The sequence below is a fragment of the Neolamprologus multifasciatus genome, chromosome 14 (genome assembly GCF_963576455.1).
Source record: "Neolamprologus multifasciatus chromosome 14, fNeoMul1.2, whole genome shotgun sequence".
Lineage (NCBI taxonomy): Eukaryota > Metazoa > Chordata > Actinopteri > Cichliformes > Cichlidae > Neolamprologus > Neolamprologus multifasciatus.
The window spans coordinates 767798-787324 of record NC_140452.1 but is presented as its reverse complement, the minus strand read 5'-3'; the positions used below and the strand labels follow the sequence as shown (position 1 = coordinate 787324).

General features: G+C 50.6%; 2 protein-coding genes across 5 annotated transcripts in view; both read right to left on the bottom strand.

Annotated features, from left to right (window-relative positions):
- Positions 1-152: 152 nt before the first annotated feature.
- rpl35a (ribosomal protein L35a) lies at positions 153-3946 on the bottom strand. The gene is made up of 5 exons (XM_085131608.1): positions 3853-3946; positions 2984-3028; positions 1629-1781; positions 1402-1546; positions 153-234 (listed from the first exon to the last, which is right to left on the bottom strand). The coding sequence occupies exons 2-5, from the start codon at positions 2992-2994 to the stop codon at positions 211-213; spliced, it is 333 nt and encodes a 110-aa protein (XP_084987734.1). The 5' UTR covers positions 2995-3028; positions 3853-3946; the 3' UTR covers positions 153-210.
- A 1153-nt stretch (positions 3947-5099) lies between these two features.
- Positions 5100-19527, bottom strand: part of lrch3 (leucine-rich repeats and calponin homology (CH) domain containing 3) — a 21962-nt gene continuing 7534 nt past the window's right edge. The window contains exons 8-21 of one of the 4 annotated variants that reach the window (XM_085131591.1): positions 18535-18640; positions 18102-18244; positions 17836-17891; positions 17699-17744; positions 17513-17626; positions 17338-17382; positions 15452-15520; positions 15268-15339; positions 13936-13966; positions 13738-13851; positions 13568-13659; positions 13357-13494; positions 13213-13290; positions 5100-10631 (exon numbers count right to left, since the gene is read on the bottom strand). In XM_085131591.1, coding sequence (XP_084987717.1) covers positions 10470-10631; positions 13213-13290; positions 13357-13494; positions 13568-13659; positions 13738-13851; positions 13936-13966; positions 15268-15339; positions 15452-15520; positions 17338-17382; positions 17513-17626; positions 17699-17744; positions 17836-17891; positions 18102-18244; positions 18535-18640 — 1266 coding nt within the window. In that variant the 3' untranslated portion in view covers positions 5100-10469. Of the gene's footprint in view, positions 10632-11390; positions 12831-13212; positions 13291-13356; positions 13495-13567; positions 13660-13737; positions 13852-13935; positions 13967-15267; positions 15340-15451; positions 15521-16731; positions 16786-17337; positions 17383-17512; positions 17627-17698; positions 17745-17835; positions 17892-18101; positions 18245-18534; positions 18641-19527 lie in introns of those variants that run through there. The other 3 variants (XM_085131590.1, XM_085131593.1, XM_085131592.1) reach the window with 3 other exon arrangements.

The following is a 19527-nucleotide window of genomic DNA, read 5'->3' as shown; positions in this document are numbered from 1 at the left end:
GGGTTGGGGACCGCTGGTTTAAAAGACATCTCCGAATGCTTTGCTGCCCCCTGCAGTCAGAAGAAGAGTGCGACACCTGTAGATGAAGGCTGTGTGTGTGTGTGTGTGTGTGTGTGTGTGTGTGTGTGAGAGAAACAAAGCGGGAGTCTGACCAGATTATTGATCACTTTATTGTTTCTGTACAAACAAAGAGCCGCTGCCGTCGCCGCCTCACACCCGGGAAGGATACAGCATCTGCACACAAAGAGGAAGTGCACTGTCACAATAAAACCACACACAGGAAATGAACTTCACAATACAACTACCACACAGGAAGTGCACACAGGAGGAGAAACCACAGAAGAAGTAAGCGGCGAGAAGACCTGAGACGCCTTCAGAGCATCGGTGCGGCGAGCGAGGGGGAAGATGTGGCGACGGTGGTACGAATGTGCGTGTCACACTGTGAGCAAACACCTGTGACAGGTGAGAGCTGTAGACGTGACGGAATGACTGAACGCCGTTTCTGCAAAATATTTAGAAAACTGAGCCAATGAAACAAAGAGGCGGGGCTTTAACGACTTGTTACGCTCACCTGCCAACGACGCCCGTGGTGCAACGACGCCCGTGGTGCAACGACGCCCGTGGTGCAACGACGCCGTTTGATCTCATCAATAAAATAAAGTTCTCGCTTCAGAGTCAGTCTGTTGGAGCCGCAAAGCGAAGTCGTCAAACGCGCCGACACTAAACCTGTAACGCAGAGCCAGTCCGACACCACGCTGCGACACCACGCTGTGACATCACGCACTGGTCAATCAGAATTATCAGATCTGCGCTCAGCACCATTTTTTCTAAATACTGCTCAGAGCTGCAGACCCCCCCACGGCACTGAGCAGGAGCTGCTCTGTGTCTCACTGTAAATCTGTAAAGTACCAATAAAGACTTTTATCTATTCTCACAGCTGCAGACCAGCAGAATCAGAGCAGCAGCAGCCGGGTGGAGCGGGTGGAGCCGGTGGAGCAGCTGTCAGTCTGATGAACATGCTCTGAGTTTATCTGATGTGCAAACGTTCCTCAGCCTCACGTGTTGCTGTGTTAGAATTTATTCATTTATTCAAATGTTGATAAGCTTCCTCGATGCTGCTGTCTGAAGCCACACCCCTCAGTCTCGCCATATTGACTTCCTGTTATACAAAAAGAACCTGTAAATGACGCCTCCGGCTGTGGCTGCAGCTTCATGAATGAATCAAACGTAAGGACGGAGCACTCAGGTCGCGCTCTGAGCCAGAGCAGGTCAAAGTTCGCACCAACACTTTTACTCCTGAAGCGTATTGGAAACGATCTGATGGCGCGACAGGAAGCACAGAAACGCCGCGGCAGCCAAGACGTCTGCGAGGGCGTAACCCCAGCCGATCATGTGACTCACCACTCTGACTCTGTGTCCAATGGCTTTGGCCGGCAGGTTGCTGCTGAACTTCGCTCGCACCATCCCGCTGCTTCCGTGTGCCCGGGTCACCTTCCCCCAGATCACACGGGTCTTGTTGGGCTTCCCGCCGGGCGTCACCGTGTTCCTGCGTGCACACACACACACACACACACTTAGAAACACGCCGACCTTAACAGTAAATGAAAGATGGCGGTGTGGCAGCTCACTTCTTGGCCTTGTAGACGTAGGCGCAGCGTTTGCCGAGGTAGAAGTCGACCTCGTCCCGGCTGTAGCAGCCCTCGAGCTTCAGCAGCGCCGTGTGCTCGCGCTGGTTCCTCAGGCCGCGCTTGTAGCCCGCAAAGATGGCCTTACTCCACAGTCTGAAAGAGAGACGGCGTCAGACCATGTCACCACCTGCTGACACACCCCCAAATCTGACCAATGGAAAGAGCTGCTCATCTCCAGCCCAAGCGTGACCAAAGGTTTCACCAAAGTCAAAGCACAGCGTGACTTTTCCACCGTGACGTCAGCTGGTGGAGCTCACGCTTCCATCACACACCCTCCACACCTCTAACAGACCTTACAACATCTGAAGCAAATCAACCCTGCAGACTGATCAGACTGATCAATCAGCCCACAAACAGCTGACAGAATCAATATCATCAATAAGCTGGAGTGGGAGGAGCCACGGGTGAATGTGACCCCCGGAGGCCTGTGCCGCTCTGGACTGATAGACGTCAAGTATTGATTTATCTGCTGCGTTCTGTGCGACGTGATCAACTCACTAATCAGACACAAATGATCAACAGAACTAAAGTGAGCGGCAGAAGGTCCCAAAACAACCAATAGGAACTCCAGTGCTTATTGATCAGAGCCAACCGTGACCCACTCCCCCAGCTGATGTCACCGTGGTTACTTCACCCTTCTCCTCCGATCTGTGAGGGTCGGAGGTCGTAACCCTGCACCTGCTTCACCCGTACGCTCCGCAGATCATCAGAAACGACCCACTGACAGCGCCCACAACTGTTTCTATTTACGTGTCGACGAGGAAAACTGAGATTTAGTCACAACATCAAAGGTGTGCGAGACGTTACTGTTCACATGAGACAGAAACAAAAGCTGCTGTCACACTGAGTTACTGTCCCTGTTTACACGACCATCTTTGCTACTCGCTCCCAGCCTTCTGATTTTCACGTTTACACATGGACACACTTTTTCTGCCTAAAACACTCGGCGGGGCTGAGATAGATTTTGGTCGCCCGACCGGAGATATCGCTAGCTCCGGGACGTCGGGCTAGCGATTTTGCGAGCCCTGATCTGTGAACCAACCATGACATCATCACCATCAGCGTCTCTGCAGCGAGGAACAGCGTCTCTGACAGATCACGGCCTGTTTGAATAAAACTTTATTAAACCCATCCCAGAATCACTGAAGAGCAGACAGGAAGTCGCTCTGCACTCACGGTTAACTCACTTCCTGTCAACACCTGTCTGCCTCACCTGTTTCAGAACTTCAGCAGGTTAAATCGCTCACACAGACATACATTATGTGACCACACAGAGTGAAATGATTGGCACTCACCTTCCAGGCATCTTGGTCGTTGTGGTCTTCTTCAGGTGAGTTCACCTGCACAGAAACAGTCACATTAACACCTGAAACCTACTGTAGCATCATGTGATTGACGGCACCGGTAACCAGCATGTTTTCCTGAGCTCGCAACTTTGTACCCGCTGTTTTCAGAGGACACATCACCATGGCAACTAATAATACCAGTTTTTAGTGCCGGCCCTAATAACTGTAGGTTTAGTCAGCTATGACCTCACACGTGGAGGACTGAGCGTGCTCAGACCTGTGATGCGTTTACTGTTCTTAACAAACACTTTATCTGGGATCAGCACGTGCCACGCTACCAGGTAAAAAGTCACGTGACTTATTCAGAGGCAGCTTGGACCACAGGTAAAGTGTCTGAGGTTCTCACAGAAACAGTCCCGTTCAGAATCCGTGTGATTCTGCGGTCAGCCCGTCACCGATCGATAACCGATGGCTCCCTGCATACAGCGCGTAACATTCGACTCTTTCCGTTTCATTATTTCACGACAATCCGAGACCGCTCCGGACGGTGGCTCCTCTGGTTTGACCCGTTTATCGGGGGAGCTCCAGCCCGCCGCGAGCATCGGGGCTCCCACACACCCTTTCCTTACCGCACGCGTGCGGGAGCAGGCACGCGCAGCTCGGAAGCCGCTCGGTTACCCCCGGCCCTGCGCTTCGTTAGCCGAGGCTAGCTTCTCTATCCGGAGCGAATCTCCGCCATCAGCGGCTCAAACGCAGACACAGACCGACCGAGCAGCGCCGGGGCTCCTGCCCCGGCCCCCCTCGGGACTATCAGCCGCCCACCGCGCAGATTAACGGACATTTTTCAAGGATGTGCCGGCGGACATGTTAACTCTTACCTGCACCGCGTCCGCAGAGAAGGAGGAAAAGGAAGGGCGAAAGGGATGCTGGGAAATTAGTGTAAACAGAGGTGTCCGCGGAGCTGCCTGAACAGAAAGGCTCGTTTTATTTTCCCGCTTTTTAGATTTTAATGTAATCAAAGAAACAATTAAAAACACGTTTACAGAATTTCATAACACACATTTTAATAATAATAATAATAATAATAATAATAATACATGTTTATGGCTTCATGTTTTGTCTTTGTTAATGTAATATTTTTACGTTAATTTTCAAAATCCACCGCATGAACGCGCTTTATTGAATATAATATAAACAAAATTTATGTTTGATTTGTGAGAACTAAAACTGGTAACTAACAAATGACGTCACATGCAGCAAACCTATCCAGTCACCGCAGCCATAAACTGTTCAGACTATTTCCATCAAGCAGGAGGTTCTGCAGTATCCGGTCCGAACCAGCAGACTGGGAGACAGCTTTTTCCATCAGGCCATCAGACTGCTGCACACTTCATAGACACCTCACCTTCACTTACTTCAACATTATTACACACACACACACACACAACAAAATAACTGATGGGATGTCTGTTTTTTACCATAACAACAAGATGACGTCATTGTGTATCCTTGATGTTTTCAATGATGTATATTTTTCTTCTTATTGCTCCTATGTTGTCGTGTAAAATGTGCTTCTATCCCTGGCTCTTGCATCTTCATATAATGATAAATAAACACTCATTAATGAGGAAATCATAAAGTCACTCTTTCATCACAAGAGCGTTTGGAACAGTTGAAATAATAATAATAATAATAATACATTTTATTTAAGAAAGCGCCTTTCAAAACACTCAAGGACACTGTACACAAGCAATAACAACAACAAACATAACAATTTACAAAATAATGAGGATAAAACTTTGAGCAAATAAATAAAACAAATTAAAGTAGCAGGATGGAAACATTTATGTGGAATAGGCTAATGTGAACAGGTGAGCTTTGAGTCTGGACTTAAAAAGAGGGAGGGAAGTGATGTTTCTTATCTCAGGAGGAAGGGATGATGGGGGGCAGAGCAGCAGAAAGCCCTGCGCCCCACGGTGGCTAGCCGGGGGGAAGGAACGGTGATCTGAACCAGGTCAGAGCGGTATGAAGGCGAGAGATGATGGGTAGCCTTGAATGTGCACAAAAGTGTCTTGAAATTGATGCGGTATTTAACTGGAGGCCAGTGAAGCTGCTGCAGAGCAGGAGTGATGTGGTGCATAGAAGGAGTCCTGGTGATGATACGAGCAGCAGAGTTCTGGACACGCTGAAGCTGATGGACAGATTTTTGACTACAACCAAAAAGAAGAGAGTTGCAGTAATCGATCTGGGAAGTGACCGGGCTATGAACAAGGATGGCAGCGGCATGTGGGGAGAGAAAAGGACGGAGACGATTAAGGTTGGAAATATGCAGTGATGTCATTGACGTGGGAGTTAAAAGATAGAGTACTATCAAGGGTGACACCCAGACTTTTCACAAATGGGGAAACGGAGACCGGCGAGTTATTGATTATAATAGAAAAGCTGTTAGTTGTGAATAGTGTTTGTTTAGTGCCGACCAGGAGGAGCTCAGATTTGTTGCTATTGAGTTTGAGAAAATTGTAAGAGAACCACGAATTTAGTTTGGCTAAACAGAGGGTGAGGGAGGACGGGGGAGAGCAGGATCAGGTTTAGTGGACAGATAAAGCTGGGTGTCATCAGCGTAACAGTAAATATTGTATTTATGAAAATGTGTCCAAGCGGATGAAAAGAAGGACAGGTCCCTGGGGCATACCTGCAACCAGAGGAAAGAAACCATCAGCTCTGTTTCACGTGGACCTCGACATGGAAAGTGATCCATGGAGCTGGCAGGCAGGTCACCACCACGTGGTACATGGCCATCGCCTCACGTTAGAGCTCTGCTTCATCTCACAGTGAAGCAGGTGTTTGAGGCTCAGGTTACACGCCTGCCCTCTGACACGCTGACCTGTGAAGACTGATCAACAGCTCACTCCTTAAACAGATGACCTTCGTTGTCAACAACAGGGCTGGGCCGTCGCTCCTTACCAGCTGACCACCTTCTGAACCATCCAGTGAGCTGATGATGCTGCCCTCTCTGCTCTCACCTGTTATTAATCTCTGTCTCTCTTCCACAGCATGTCTTTGTCCTGTCTTCCTTCTTTCACCCCAACCAATCACAGCAGATGGCCCCACCCCTCCCTGAGCCTGGTTCTGCCGGAGGTTTCTTCCTGTTAAAAGGGAGATTTTCCTTCCCACTGTCACCAAAGTGTTTGAAGATTTAGGCTTAAAGCTGAATTTAAATAAATGCAAAATTCAGAGCCAAGTATTTGGGAGGTGTGATTATTGCGTCTGATAAGGATATGACAGAGTTTAAAGCACAATGTTATCTGGGGCCTCAGGGCTTCCTGTGAGGACGCTGCCGCACGTCCTGTAATAAACCACGCTGTTTAACCTCACTCCAGGACACCACAGCATCAATGAGAGCACACACGGCGTGTCGTTAAAGAATGTGAAGTTAGACTGTTCTTTGTAAACGGCCCTGATGTGACACGCTGTCGCTTGATTTACAAACATACTTTGAAAAGATGTCACGAAATCCTACCGTGAAACATGATTATTGTTCTCCAGAGGAGTCATGAATACTTTCAGTCACAAATCGGTGTTATATTATATTAGACTGCACTTCCTGTCGCAGCGTCCTGACCCGGGAACAGAGCTGCAGACGTTCACCTGTGACAAATATTTCTACTTTATTCACAGAAACACAAAAAAAAAACACCAAGGAGAGAAAAACAGAAAACATTTACAGTATGAACACAATCAGCTGATGGTGTTCTCGTTTTTTGGCCACGTTTTTCACCACTTCCTGTGTGCGGTGTTGACACAATAAAAGCATCAAAGCCACATTCTATTTATTTTATGACTGAAACAGCAAAAACACTCAAGTGGAAAAACAGCCGCCCCGTCACGTGACCCGCTGCTGCCACAAGACAAGCGCCTGAAGAAGAAAACATCTGTACATCATCACCTTTCTGAAACCTCTAAGCCACCTCACCTGTCCCATCAGGTTCACTCAGGTCTCAGGTGAGTCCAGTTAAGATGAGCTGATTGGTGGAGGTGGTTCAGGGGGCGGGGCCCAGCCTACTTGTCATAATTCAGGTTGTTCAAGTTGTGCTCCGTTCAGGTGACTGAGAAACAAAGTGAGGCTTCAGCAAGTGTTTAGTGTAGTGTCAGCATGCTGATGTCCTACGCCACCTGAACACAGCACCAGCCCCCTTTACTCATCTTTACAGTTTAAATTATAAACACAGTCTTCTCCTCCGGTTAGTGAAGCAGCAGCAGCTCAGATTCATGACATCACTGTGCACAGAGGCCACGCCCACTGTAGGAGGGCAGGATGTGCTGCAGTTCCTCTAATGTCCAGCAGAGGCAGCAGTGAGTCAGCCCCACACACATTTACAGCCTGATACACAATGGGTCTGGCCCCTTCATGACATCTGTTTGCATTATTAAGGGTGTGGCTTCTGCCTGACAGGTGGATGGTGACACAGGCAGATGGTGACACAGGCGGCTGTAGCTGCTAGCAGTCTGCTTCACCTGACTGTGTTTGTGCAGTTGGAGCCTTTTGGAGCTCCAGTTGAAGTGAGACGCTGAGCAGGTATTGCTTTGATCACTGTTGTCAAGACGACCTTTTATAAATAAAATAACAGTACAGCAGCTGTTTGCTTACTTCACTGACAGGAGAAGAAATCCCCCCCCTCCCCCCATTGTTGACATGGCAACACAAACATCTCTGTTGTCGTAGTAACACCCAGGTTTCGGCCTCATATACAGAGCATAGTCAGTAAATTTCTATTTACAGGATATATTTGTACACAACAGTCGGGCCACCTTTACAAGGTGAAAAACGTCCCAGCATGCAACAGGAACCACCCAATCGCCTTCAGCTGCACACGTGACAAAGGTCCGATCAGGTGATCACAAAGCCAGGTCACATGATTGACCTAAACCACAAGGACATGAGTAAAAACTGTACAGAGACGACATCCTCCTCTTCATCAGCGGCGAGATGAAGGTGTTTACCATAATAAGGACAGTTGGAGACGAACAGAGCCGAACTGAACCACACTTTGTCCTTGCTGCTTCTTTTGGGACATTATTAACTGTTAGCAAGTAGCTCACATTTGGGTGAGTGCCCCACAATGGAAGACTGGCAGAGGCCCCGCCCCCTAAAGCAAAACTAAAGCATAAAAAAATAAATAAAACTAAAACTAAATAAACTATAAAAAAAAACAAAAGGAAAAATAAATAATTTCTTTGACAATATCAGTACTGGGCACGATCAAACCCACTACTGTAACATTGGCATTTAGCAATCATGCTATAAACTAAGCGATCGTCGACTGTTTTCAGATTAGAAACAAGCTGTTAGCTTTACCTGACTTTATCTTAGCTACCTTCTGTGGTTAGCTCGACATAAGAGTACCATTAGTGTTAGCTTTCTTTAGCAGTTAGCCATGTTAAAATAGTTACAGAACTTTTGAAATGTCAGTATTTTTAAAGCTAACTGTGTCACATATAATATTAAGTACTGTTATCTAACAGTTCATAAAGTTAGTCTTATTATAGTCTTAACCAGAGATAGCAGAGAGCCTATTGAATTTTAGACTACTGCTTACTCGTTAGCTTAGGCCACTTCCTAGCTGTAGTTCAGGTTAAGTCTGAACTCATCACGATACTTTTATAGCTACTTATTTCAAGCTAGTCTTCCAGCTAGCTGGTTTCTGTTAACAGACCGCTACGCAAGTATCAGCCTGTGTCCCTGCAAACATGACTAGCATGATCAGCGTGATCCAACACATTTACTCTGTTTTAATAGTGTTAGCCTTAACAGTCAGTTACATTTTCAGAATCGTCACTGTTAGCGACGGCTAATCTGGGAATAGTTTTCTCTTTATTATTATTTTAAACTAAGCACACTCATCTTAGCTAGGTCACCGCTAGCCATTAAATGTAGCTTACAATAAGTTTATCTTTGCCAATATTAACTTTAAGCTATATTAGCCACAAGATACATTAGTGTCATTTAAACAAAACAAAACTGCTGTTAGCTTCCGTTAGCCCTTAGTAGCACTGCAACTTTATCTCAGTGCAGACCGGACAGTTTCAGGTTTTATTGATCAATCAGATGTTACTGAGAACATGAAATACTTTTTTAATTAAAGTGCTTTTCCCTTTCTCATTTCCTGTTTCTGTGGCAAATGTTCATGTTAAACAGGAAGTTCAGTGTGTCTGCAGCTACTGGGAATTATGAGGTTTTTTCTATTCATTGATCTGTGTGATGTCACAGACAGAAGCTCCACCCAATCAGAATAAAGCACGTTTAAAGGCGGAGGAGCTGAACCGGCTTGTGTGAGACAGCGGCTGAGCTCAGGATGACGGGGACTCATGCTAAGCCGCTCTGTGCGAGCTAACGTTGGACTGAGCAGAACGATCCACCTAACAGAGTTTTATGGTTTTGAGTCGTCTGTGTTTAACACTGGCTCAATAATTATGCATATTAGTTTCTAAGCTCCGCCTACACAGGTAACCAAATGAATGTAGAACTAACGTCACGCAGATGTTGAACTGCACGGATTCACCCGTTAGAGAACCTGACAAGTAGAATAAACCACCTCCCACTTTGCCTCTGGGTTATTTTTCTGACATCAGAGGATCATTTTACCTTCTTTACCTCAGACTCAGGGGGCAAAGGTCAAAGGTGGTAAGCTTTTCGCCTTGTCACACGTGGAGGATTTCCTTTGGACCGCTGCTCAAACACAAGCAGATGTGGTTTCACGGTGAAGGCCCTCATTATTATCACTTGTAATAATCAGCACACGCAGATGGAGTAGATTAGCTCCGCCTACACCAGGTACAGCATTAAAATCTGGTCAGATTATTTGCTCCTTCCTCTCTGGTCCGCGGCTCTGTCATCTGTGATGAGCGTAGTAGGTCCAGAGTGAAACCTCCACCTGTGAGAAGCTGATTTCTAACAAACCTTGCAGCAAGAGTAAAGATCAGTTCAGCTCGACTCGTCTCCATCACTGCCCATCAGCCACTCCCTCACCTGCAGAGCGACGGCACAGGTGGGATGGAAGCCCATTTCTGCCCACAAATGGAAACACACTTGCTGCAAACGTCTGAACGTTTTTCTCTACTTTGTATTTTGGGGGCGCTGAGCCTTTATTAGTCAGCAGAGAGCGGGCAGGAAGTGGCCGTGGGGAATTGAACCTGCTCCTATCAGGTGCCTGAAGGTCTCACCTGTGAAATGTTTTTTTGTCATTCAGACACGACCTTAAATATTCGATTCATCTTTTACTTTAAAATTCATTTCAGCCGAGGTCATTGGGTAGCGTCCCCCCCCCCCGAAATGGGCTTCCATACATACAGCACTGACCAATAGGAGCTCAGAGCCGTCACTGTGGGATTGTGTCAGTGCCAGCCCCCTGCTGCAGGAGCTTCGGACACTTTCTGATGACATCATGCAGGCTTTAAGAGGCTCTGATTGGCTGGTGCAAATGGGGTGCAAATATGGCTAGATGGTGACAGACGGCCCCGGTGGGGTTGATGGCGTTGTGGGGGTCGCTGCGGTGCTGGAGTGTCGGGGCGGGGCCAGGTTGAGCAGGGCGCCGACGGTCACGGCCACCTGGGGTAGCCCTCGCTCCTCCAGGATGTGAAGAGGAAGGCACAACTGACTCTGCACAGACAAACACCACAGAAGAAGACACAGCGAGGGGCGGGGGGAACGGATGGAAAACGAAATCAACAGGTAAAATAACTGAAACCATGGCAACGCAAGGATGAAAACAAGGAACGGCAAAAACGATGGAGGAGGAAAGAAGGGGCGGGGCGTGCAGATGGAAGCAGACAGGTGAGAGAGCTTTGAACAGAAGGCTGGGCGGAGACAGAAGGAAGCAGGCGGATGGGAAGTGTAGCGCCACAGCGGCAGAGGTGTCAGTTTTGAGCCGGCTGCCATCAAACACGTACAGATTTAATCACATTTGCACGGTGACGCACCAATCAGCACACAGCGAGGAAATACGGGAATTCATCAGCACTGAGGTTAATCGATCAGCTGACTAACAATAACCTCGAGTTTAGCTCAGCGAGGCCTGGAAGCAGCGACTGCAGCACCCCCTGCTGGTGGGGGAAGAATCAGGCACTGCCATGTCGTCATCGTCACAACACGCGTGCTCGCAGCTCTGCTAAGGTGTGCTGGGCCACACCTCCACACCAGTGGGCCGACTGCAGTGGGAGGAGCTGGTTTCCACCAGTCCAGTGTCGGTGGGTTGCAGGCGAGTCTGAAGCGTGCTGACATCAGTTTACACCTCGACTGTGTTACCTGATGTCAGGTCTCTGTGAGGAGGATGAAGCGGCCATTGCTGGCATCGATGGAACAAACCAATCAGGAGGCAAAGACCTCCAGGTGTGTTTGAAAGAGACAAGTGAGTCGAGCGGCTTTACTGAACTTTATTGACGGACTCTAAAAGGACCAGAGCAGAGGCACAGGTCTACAAAACACTCATCCTCACTCTTCATCGTAGAACAATCCCATCCTGTGTGACGCTCCGGCTCGCACCGGCCGGTTGGAGCCGCAGGAAACCCGCCCACGTCGAGGCCGAGTCTCCTCCCACTGCAGGATGCCTCTTTGTTCTGCTCGAGTTTCTGCCGTCACAGACATAAGAGCGATGGCGAGGCCATCACAGGTCGCTGTCCTGACCCTGGCTTCACCTGCAGATGGCGTGCTGCTAGTCCTGCAGTGGGAGGAGTCTCCAGAGCCTCGGTCCAGGTGACACCGAAGGTTCCTGCGCTTCGCCCGGAGAGCCACCCGGGAGGTCAGGCATCAGACCACAAGTGAAACGCTGACGTGGTGCTCAGAGGTCGTTTCCAGGGAGACGTGTTTCTGATGGGAGGGGCTGACTGAACACTTCAAACAGTAAAAAATGGAGCGTAAGGCACGGGGCAGAACGCCAACAGGCAGGAGGCGAGCGTGAGGGCGAGCTGTGGGGGATCGAGGGGTCACATGGTCCTCTGGCTCCAACACTCCACTCTGCTGTGCCTCACACCTTCTACCTGCCCAGTGGGCGGAGCATCGTCACCTGGAGTCATTTAAAGTCACTGACGCCTTTAATCCAGGCGAGGGCACTCAAAGGGTCACGGGGGGGGGGCTGGATGTTCATCGTCAGCGTCTGTTACTCAGCGAGGAGGCTGCGACACGCACACCTGTACAGGTGAGAGAGGCTTACGGATGATTTCAGAGCCAATGGGAGAGCATTTGATCCAGCTGCTGGAGTGAACTTGATGTTCCTCTGAGCTCACAGCTGATTGGCCGAGGACAGACGCTCTAACTCGCTGATCATGCTAGTCATGTTTGCAGGGACACAGGCTGCGTCTTCACCTTTGACCTGAACACGTCTACGGGGCCAGGAGCCTCAGGAGCAGCGTCAGGTCCCGCAGATGGGCGTGTCTACAGACTAGGCGCCGCTGCTGTACGTGTCAGGAGACAGACGGACCAATGGGAGCCCGGCTCTCCTCCTCAGTTTTTGTGCTAAGCTAACGTAACCTGAAAGGTGGCAGTACGACAGATCCAGGGCGGGGCTCCTGCTGTGGTGAACGGAGACTCTGAGGGGGACATTGCTGGGAGAAATTCACGCCCGCTGCGTGCAACTTGGCGAGATCGCCCTCGGCTCGCTCGGCGTCAGACGTGCGGCGCCAGGTGCACGTAAATGGCGCACAGCACCGACATGACAGACAGGTAAAAGAGGGCGAAGCCGGCCAGCTGGACCTGAGGGGACAGGCTGACCAGGGGAGGAGCCATGGAGAGCAGCACCTCCACTGTGGCATAAACCCCGCCCCCTTTCCCCTCCAGGACGTCGCCCACTGAACAGAGATGGTCCTGAGTGCGTGTGGGGTGAGATGGACACGGTGGAGGAAGAACAGAGAGACGCAGGGAAGGAGGAGGGAGCGATGAGAGGATGACAGAGAGGAAGAGAGGCGTTAGTAGAAGAAGAAACGTCAAACTTCACCATCAGTCGTCCGGCCGATTGGTCAATAAACCGCACGCATGTTTATGAATACTCAGCCCCGCCCCATCAGTCATGGCGGCGTGCTGCAGATCGGACGGTTTAACGACAGCGTCCGCAGCAGAGGCCGAACCCGGGCCGAGCCGGGGTCAAAGGTCACTAAAGGTTTCATTAAAGGCATCGGCTCGTCTGGCAGGAGGACTGATGGGGAACATTTGGATTCGCTGTCGTTCGTCGCTCAGGTGTGCGTGGTACCTGTGGGACTCCGATGCGGCGACACGCCTCCAGGAAGTTCTCCACGTTTCTGCGGCACTTGGCCATGGTGAGTTTGGGCTGCGGGCAGACGGGACAGTCAGCGGCACACCTGAACAGCAGCGCACACATTAACACTTTACTCACCACGGCGGGGGAGGGGACGTGGATGCTGGGGACGGACCGCGGCCTCACGTGATTGGCCAGGTGACAGAGAACCACGCCGTCCGTCAGGGCTGCCCCGAGGTCGCTCGGCAGTGACACTTTGAGACGAGCCTCGATGTTCTGGAGGGAGAGAGAGGGCGGATCAGTCACCTGTGAACAGGGTAACCCAGCCCAGGTGAGTCCAGGTACGCACCTTCCTGAGCTGCTCCACCACCTCCACGTCCTCTGCAGCAAGAGGAGGAGCGGCGGGAGCCTCCTCCTGGCTCGGAGCAGCAGAGGTGTCACCTGGAGGACAGAGAGGGAACAGCAGTCACACACCTGACAGGTGAGTGAGGCTGAGGACACGCCCCCACAGGACCTCACCTTTCCTCTTCTCCTCCTTCTGCCCGAGCCGGAACAGGAAGCTCTCTGGCCGCAGATTGGTAGTTCGACAGGAGGCCACGCCCCCCGAGCTGGGGTAAGACGGCGACTGATTGGCTGAAAGAAGAGAAAATCCAGGTGTGAGCGGAAGGCAGGCGAACACCGGGGAGGGGCGGGGCTTCGGTAAACTGTCGGTCTTACCTGTAGGAGAGAGAGCAGCTCGGTCCTCGCCCTGTGGGACAACACAACACAGTCACACAGCTGGACACACCTGGAGGTCAGTGCGAGCCAGCGAGCTGCAGGTGTGCTGCTAGCTCCAGGCTGCTCAGGTGTGTCAACGCTAACGATGTCATTCAGGTAAAATACTGATTAACATTCAGTGGAATCAGATACTCTCCACAGGTATTTCTGATCATGTGACTGAAAACAGCTGCTCTGGGGGCGGGGCCAAGACCTTTCCTGAAACAGTGAAATGATGTCTGTAAGTGGGACGTCCTGCAGCGGACACCAGGCCTCATTCACCGAACACGCGTCAAACATGAACGACAGCGAATCGCAGTCATGTCTCACTTTAATGAGAAAGAACGCCACAGGACGCTCGGCTTCCACGGCAGCGGTTAAAAACACAATGAGGCTCGTCCACACGTACACGGTATTTTTGAAAATGAAGATTTTCCGTTTATACAAAAAAATCCCGTCCACACATAAAAGCCAAAAACGAAGGAAAACGCTGCTAGGAACATGCCAAAGCAGCAGGTGGCGCTATATCCCTATCTGTGTAGAAATGTTGGCCAATCAGAAGTCTAGAAGCCTCGGTGGGAAAGAGTAAACAAAGCTGGGGCATAGAAGCAGAACCGAGTCGGATGTGTGGAGGGACAGTAACTGTGTGTGTATATGTCAGCATGTAAACACTGAAGAGAAGTAACAGTAACAGTATTGTAGAAATTCATTTCACCGAAACAATAACGTGGCGCACAGTGTGACGTCAAAAAAGGCGCACACCTTTGACGTTTTCTCCGTTTTTCTCATCCACACGTAAACGCAAAAACTGAGTTTTTAAAAATCTCCATTTTCAGTGACTGAAAACGCCGTTTACGTGTGGACGAAAGGTGCAAACGCATAGAAAAATCTGTGTTTTCAAAAACACCCGGGTGCGTGTGGACGTGGCCTGAGACTCATGGAAAAACAAAAAGACCTGAGCGCTGACGGAAAGAGGAGGAAGTCAGCAGACAGGCAGCACCTGACAGACGACTGGTCTACGATCGTCGCCATGTCCAACGCCGTTCGGCCCCGTTAACGTCATCATGTTTGTTTTGGTTTTTTTGACTTTTTGCAAACTGAAACGGACCAAAGAGAAACGCCGTGCAGCGAGACGCCTCGAAGGACCGTCCAAGGTTTGGTGAGTGAGGCCCGGTGACACCTGGTGTTGCTAATGAAATATTGTAACGACAAACCGCCGACTCCGCCTCCTAGAAACTGCCTCACTTTGAAGGTCAAACATGTGGACACAGTGCAGCATGCACAGTGCAGTACCTGCAGCAGACAGGAGGTGGCGCTATCAGAAGCGTGAGAATAACAGCCGTCTACAGACAGTCCAGCCACAGACTGAGACACAGACAGACAGACAGGGGAGGGGCCAAATGAAAAGAAAGGAAGAGCAGTGATGTCAGTGAACGTTGCGTCCAGCGGGGACGGACGCGTGGAAGGCGTGTGTCACCTGTCTGTGTGAGCCAGGTCGCCTCTTTATCGTGTTTGTGTCGAAGTCGATCTCAAACACCAGGACACACTGACACACAGACAGACACGCAGACAGACAGGAAGGAAGGCGGCGAGGGCGGAGATAAGAAGAAAGGGGGAGGAGCAAACTGAGGAGGAAGTGACGATGAGGAAAAAAGAAAAGGGGAAGAAGAAGAAGAGAAGAAGAAGTAGTTAATGCAGAGATTCAGGTGTTAATGACGTGCAGGTGCTTTCAGCTCATCGACAGGTTCAGAAAACGCTTCGCACAAACGCAGCCTGAGCTCAAACGACCACCTCAGTCTCTCCACAGGAAGTGCCGATACTCACGGGACACACCCACAGCGTTAATCACCTCTGGGTCCGACGGCTCCAGTGAGACGATCAGTGTTTGTTCTCCTGGCTGTGACAATAAAGTTTTTCTAAGGATTTGCGAGCGCCGCTGTTATGTCGGTGATGTTTAGAGAACACTGAGGTCGGCTGACACGTAACGATGCTACAGACGCAGAGCGGCCAGACTGTTGGGTGGAGACAAACATCACCATGTGACAGGAAGTAGATGCTGAAAAGACCAAACTGCACCTGAGAGAGTAACCGCTGCTGCTCGGGTTGCTCCTGAACCAGTTTAAACCAGTTTATGGACGCGCCGCGTGACTAACGTGTCATCACCACAGTCACAGCAGCCACTCAGAGCCCAGAGGAGGAGATAGGAAAGGGGTAAAGGAAGAGGATAAGGACAGGTGGTGCTGGGTGGGGCTTAGAGGAAAGGTGGACAGGTGTGTTCATGCTGATTCAGTCCTCAGAATCCCTCGGGTTTGTGTGCTTTTTCAAAATAAGAGCGCTCTGCTAGCACAGGCTAACGCGGCTCCAGTGCGAGATCTGATCGAGCGTGGGGTCAAAGTGAGAGAAACACGTCTGTCTCACCTCGACCTTTAACCTTCATTCAAGTTTGTCACTGATCTGGAGCTCCTCCATGTCACGACATCAATCAAAACTTTGACCGTGGCGCCGTTCACGTGGTTCATACAGCGGCGAGAAGCCAACCACGAGATGAAACCCGATAATCAACCACGTCAAACATATTTACAGACGCGTTTCACACGCTCGAGAGACCACAACACTGAGCAGCTGATATTTACAACAACACGGCGAGGAAACGGACGCAGGTTACCGCCGTCCTCCAAACCTTCCTGCACACAGACCCGAGAGATCCTGCTTTGAAAATCAGTTAGTAGCTGTTGGGGGGCGGGGCCATACTCTTACCATGAACAGGGCGGAGTCGTCTGTGTGGGTGGAGCGTCGGGAGGGGTAGACGTTCTGAGCGCACAAACAGACACCACAGACACACAAACACATTAACAAATACTAACATACAGGTGAGAGCGTGGCGAATGAGGGGTGTGGTTTAAACAGGGGCGGGGCTAGACTCACTGTGCGAGCTTCTAATAACCATCGTTATGAGAAGGTCGTTACCTGCTGTCTGACTCGTGCAGCTTTACGTTTTCTCTCAGATATTTGGAACAAAAGCGATTTTCCACATTGCTCCCATGTCAGAGGTCAGAGGTCATGCGTGCTTGGCTCCACAGTTTGAAACACTCAGCTCTCAGCACCGGTCAGATGGGACAGATCAGCGAGTGAGGGAGTCGCCCTGGGTCACCATGGGCTGTGGAGGCGGGGTTAACTTACGAGACAGACCTGACCCCGACAGGATGACCCTTGACCTCCACGTCTTCATTTATCTTTGTTAGACGTTTGAAAGTGAACGCACGTGCCGATAAAAACCGACCAACTAATCGCGCCCACACTCGCCCACACTCACACAGACACACACACACACACACAGACACACACACACACACACAAACTCACCTCTGTGTCAGGACTGGACTTCGTGGGACTCGGAGCCGCTTTATGCTGAAAAGCATCAACAGAGTTTCGATCAATAACAGCTGATCAGCAATCAATAACAGCTGATCAGCGATCAATAACAGCTGATCAGCGATCAATAACGTGCCGTCACCAGTTAAACTGGTGCCGTTCGTACCTTGGCGTGTCCGCTCATGTTGTCCCTCTGCAGCGAGCGGTTCTTCTGCCGCTCCTCGTCGTACCTCATGGCGGCGAGCTGCGCCTCCCTCCTCATCCTCTCCACGCCGCCTCTCTGAGGACACAGACCGTCAGTGCTGCTGCAGCTGTGCTCAGCTTCCACCTCACAGGTAAGAGGACGCCTTACCTGTCCGTGCGAGCTGGATGCGGCCGCGGCGCTATCGACTACACCCCTGAGAGACGGGAGTTGACACAGTAAGCGAGACAGGAAGCCAGACAGGAAGTGAAACGAGCAGGTGTGATAAAGGTGAACGAGGAGCGTACCTGCTGTGTCTCCTCGGGTCTTCCATCCTCGAAGAGCCGCTTTTCACAGGAGAACCCTGAGCACAGAGACAGGAAGTCACACAGGGTTTTCACAATAAGATTTTACACCACATGTAATTATCAGTTTATACCTCAAACCACCGACAGACTCGACCTTTGACCTTTCAGAAGGCTGTGTAAAAAGGCTTACTGTAAAGACTGTAGTTAAAAGACAGTTTGGGTGCATGTGAGTCGCAGGTGTGACTTCCTGTGGGCGGAGCTCTCACCTCTCTGGTGATGCGTCTCTCGATGTAAGCCATGAACTGAGAGCTCAGGCTGGTCCTGTCTCCTCCCCCACGACTCCTCCCCTCCTCCTCCTCCTCCTCACCCGCACAGCTGTCGATGAAGTCGATCTGCTCCGACTCCCCATCTGACACGAGAAGCACCAATCAGCTGCATCGATCAGCACATTCACACTCTGGCAGCTGTGGAGCGCTAACTTCCAACCAGCTGATGGAGACGTCTGCACAGGTGAGAGCTTCTACCAGGTTCACCTGTCCTAACCATGAGCCTCGTCTGATCTGAAGCGATGATGCTGAAGCAGCCGGAACCTTCCACTAGCACGCTCGGCTTCATCGTCCTCAGCAGCGTGCCGGGCTCAGGTGCGTTTGTTTTACCGCCTCAATCTCTAAACTGATGTGAGATCAGAGAAATGCTCACATGTGCCATTGGGCAGCGCCGCTCCTCCTGCCGCGCCTCCTCGCTGCCTCTGGTCTCGGCCAATGTCGGCCACTCGCTGCGGCAGCTCCGACAGCTCCTCTGAGGCCTGCACAGAGGAGACAGGCGTGAAATCAACACCAGCAGGCTGTGATGGGTGGGCACAGCTCTCTGATCGTTTAGCAATGCCTGACAGGCTCGTCCTGGTGTGACATTTAGCTGCTACAGCAGGTCATGTAAGAATCCTCCACTGTTACAGGGTCAGAGGTCAACAGGGGTCAAGATGGAGGAAACGCGACGTCGACTCATTAAACTAAAACGAAACACACACACTGTGTGTGTGTGTGTCTGCGTGTTTGTGTGTGTCTGCATGTGTGTGTGTGTGTGTCTGTGTGTGTCTGCATGTGTGTGTGTGTGTCTGTGTGTGTGTGTGTGTCTGCATGTGTGTGTGTTTGTGTGTGTGTGTCTGCGTGTGTGTGTGTGTGTGTCTGCATGTGTGTGTGTGTGTGTCTGTGTGTGTCTGCATGTGTGTGTGTGTGTCTGCATGTGTGTGTGTGTGTGTCTGTGTGTGTCTGCATGTGTGTGTGTGTGTCTGTGTGTGTGTGTGTGTCTGCATGTGTGTGTGTTTGTGTGTGTGTGTCTGCGTGTGTGTGTGTGTGTGTCTGCGTGTGTGTGTGTGTGTGTGTGTTTGTGAGTGTGTCTGCGTGTGTGTCTGCGTGTGTGTGTGTCTGTGTGTCTGCGTGTGTGTGTGTGTCTGCGTGTGTGTTTGTGAGTGTGTGTCTGCGTGTGTGTGAGTGTGTGTCTGCGTGTGTGTGTGTGAGTGTGTCTGCGTGTGTGTGTGAGTGTGTCTGCGTGTGTGTGTGAGTGTGTCTGCGTGTGTGTGTGTGTGTGTCTGCGTGTGTGTGTGAGTGTGTCTGCGTGTGTGTGTGTGTGTGTGTGTGTGAGTGTGTGTGTGTGTGAGTGTGTGTGTGTGTGAGTGTGTGTGTTTGTGTCTGC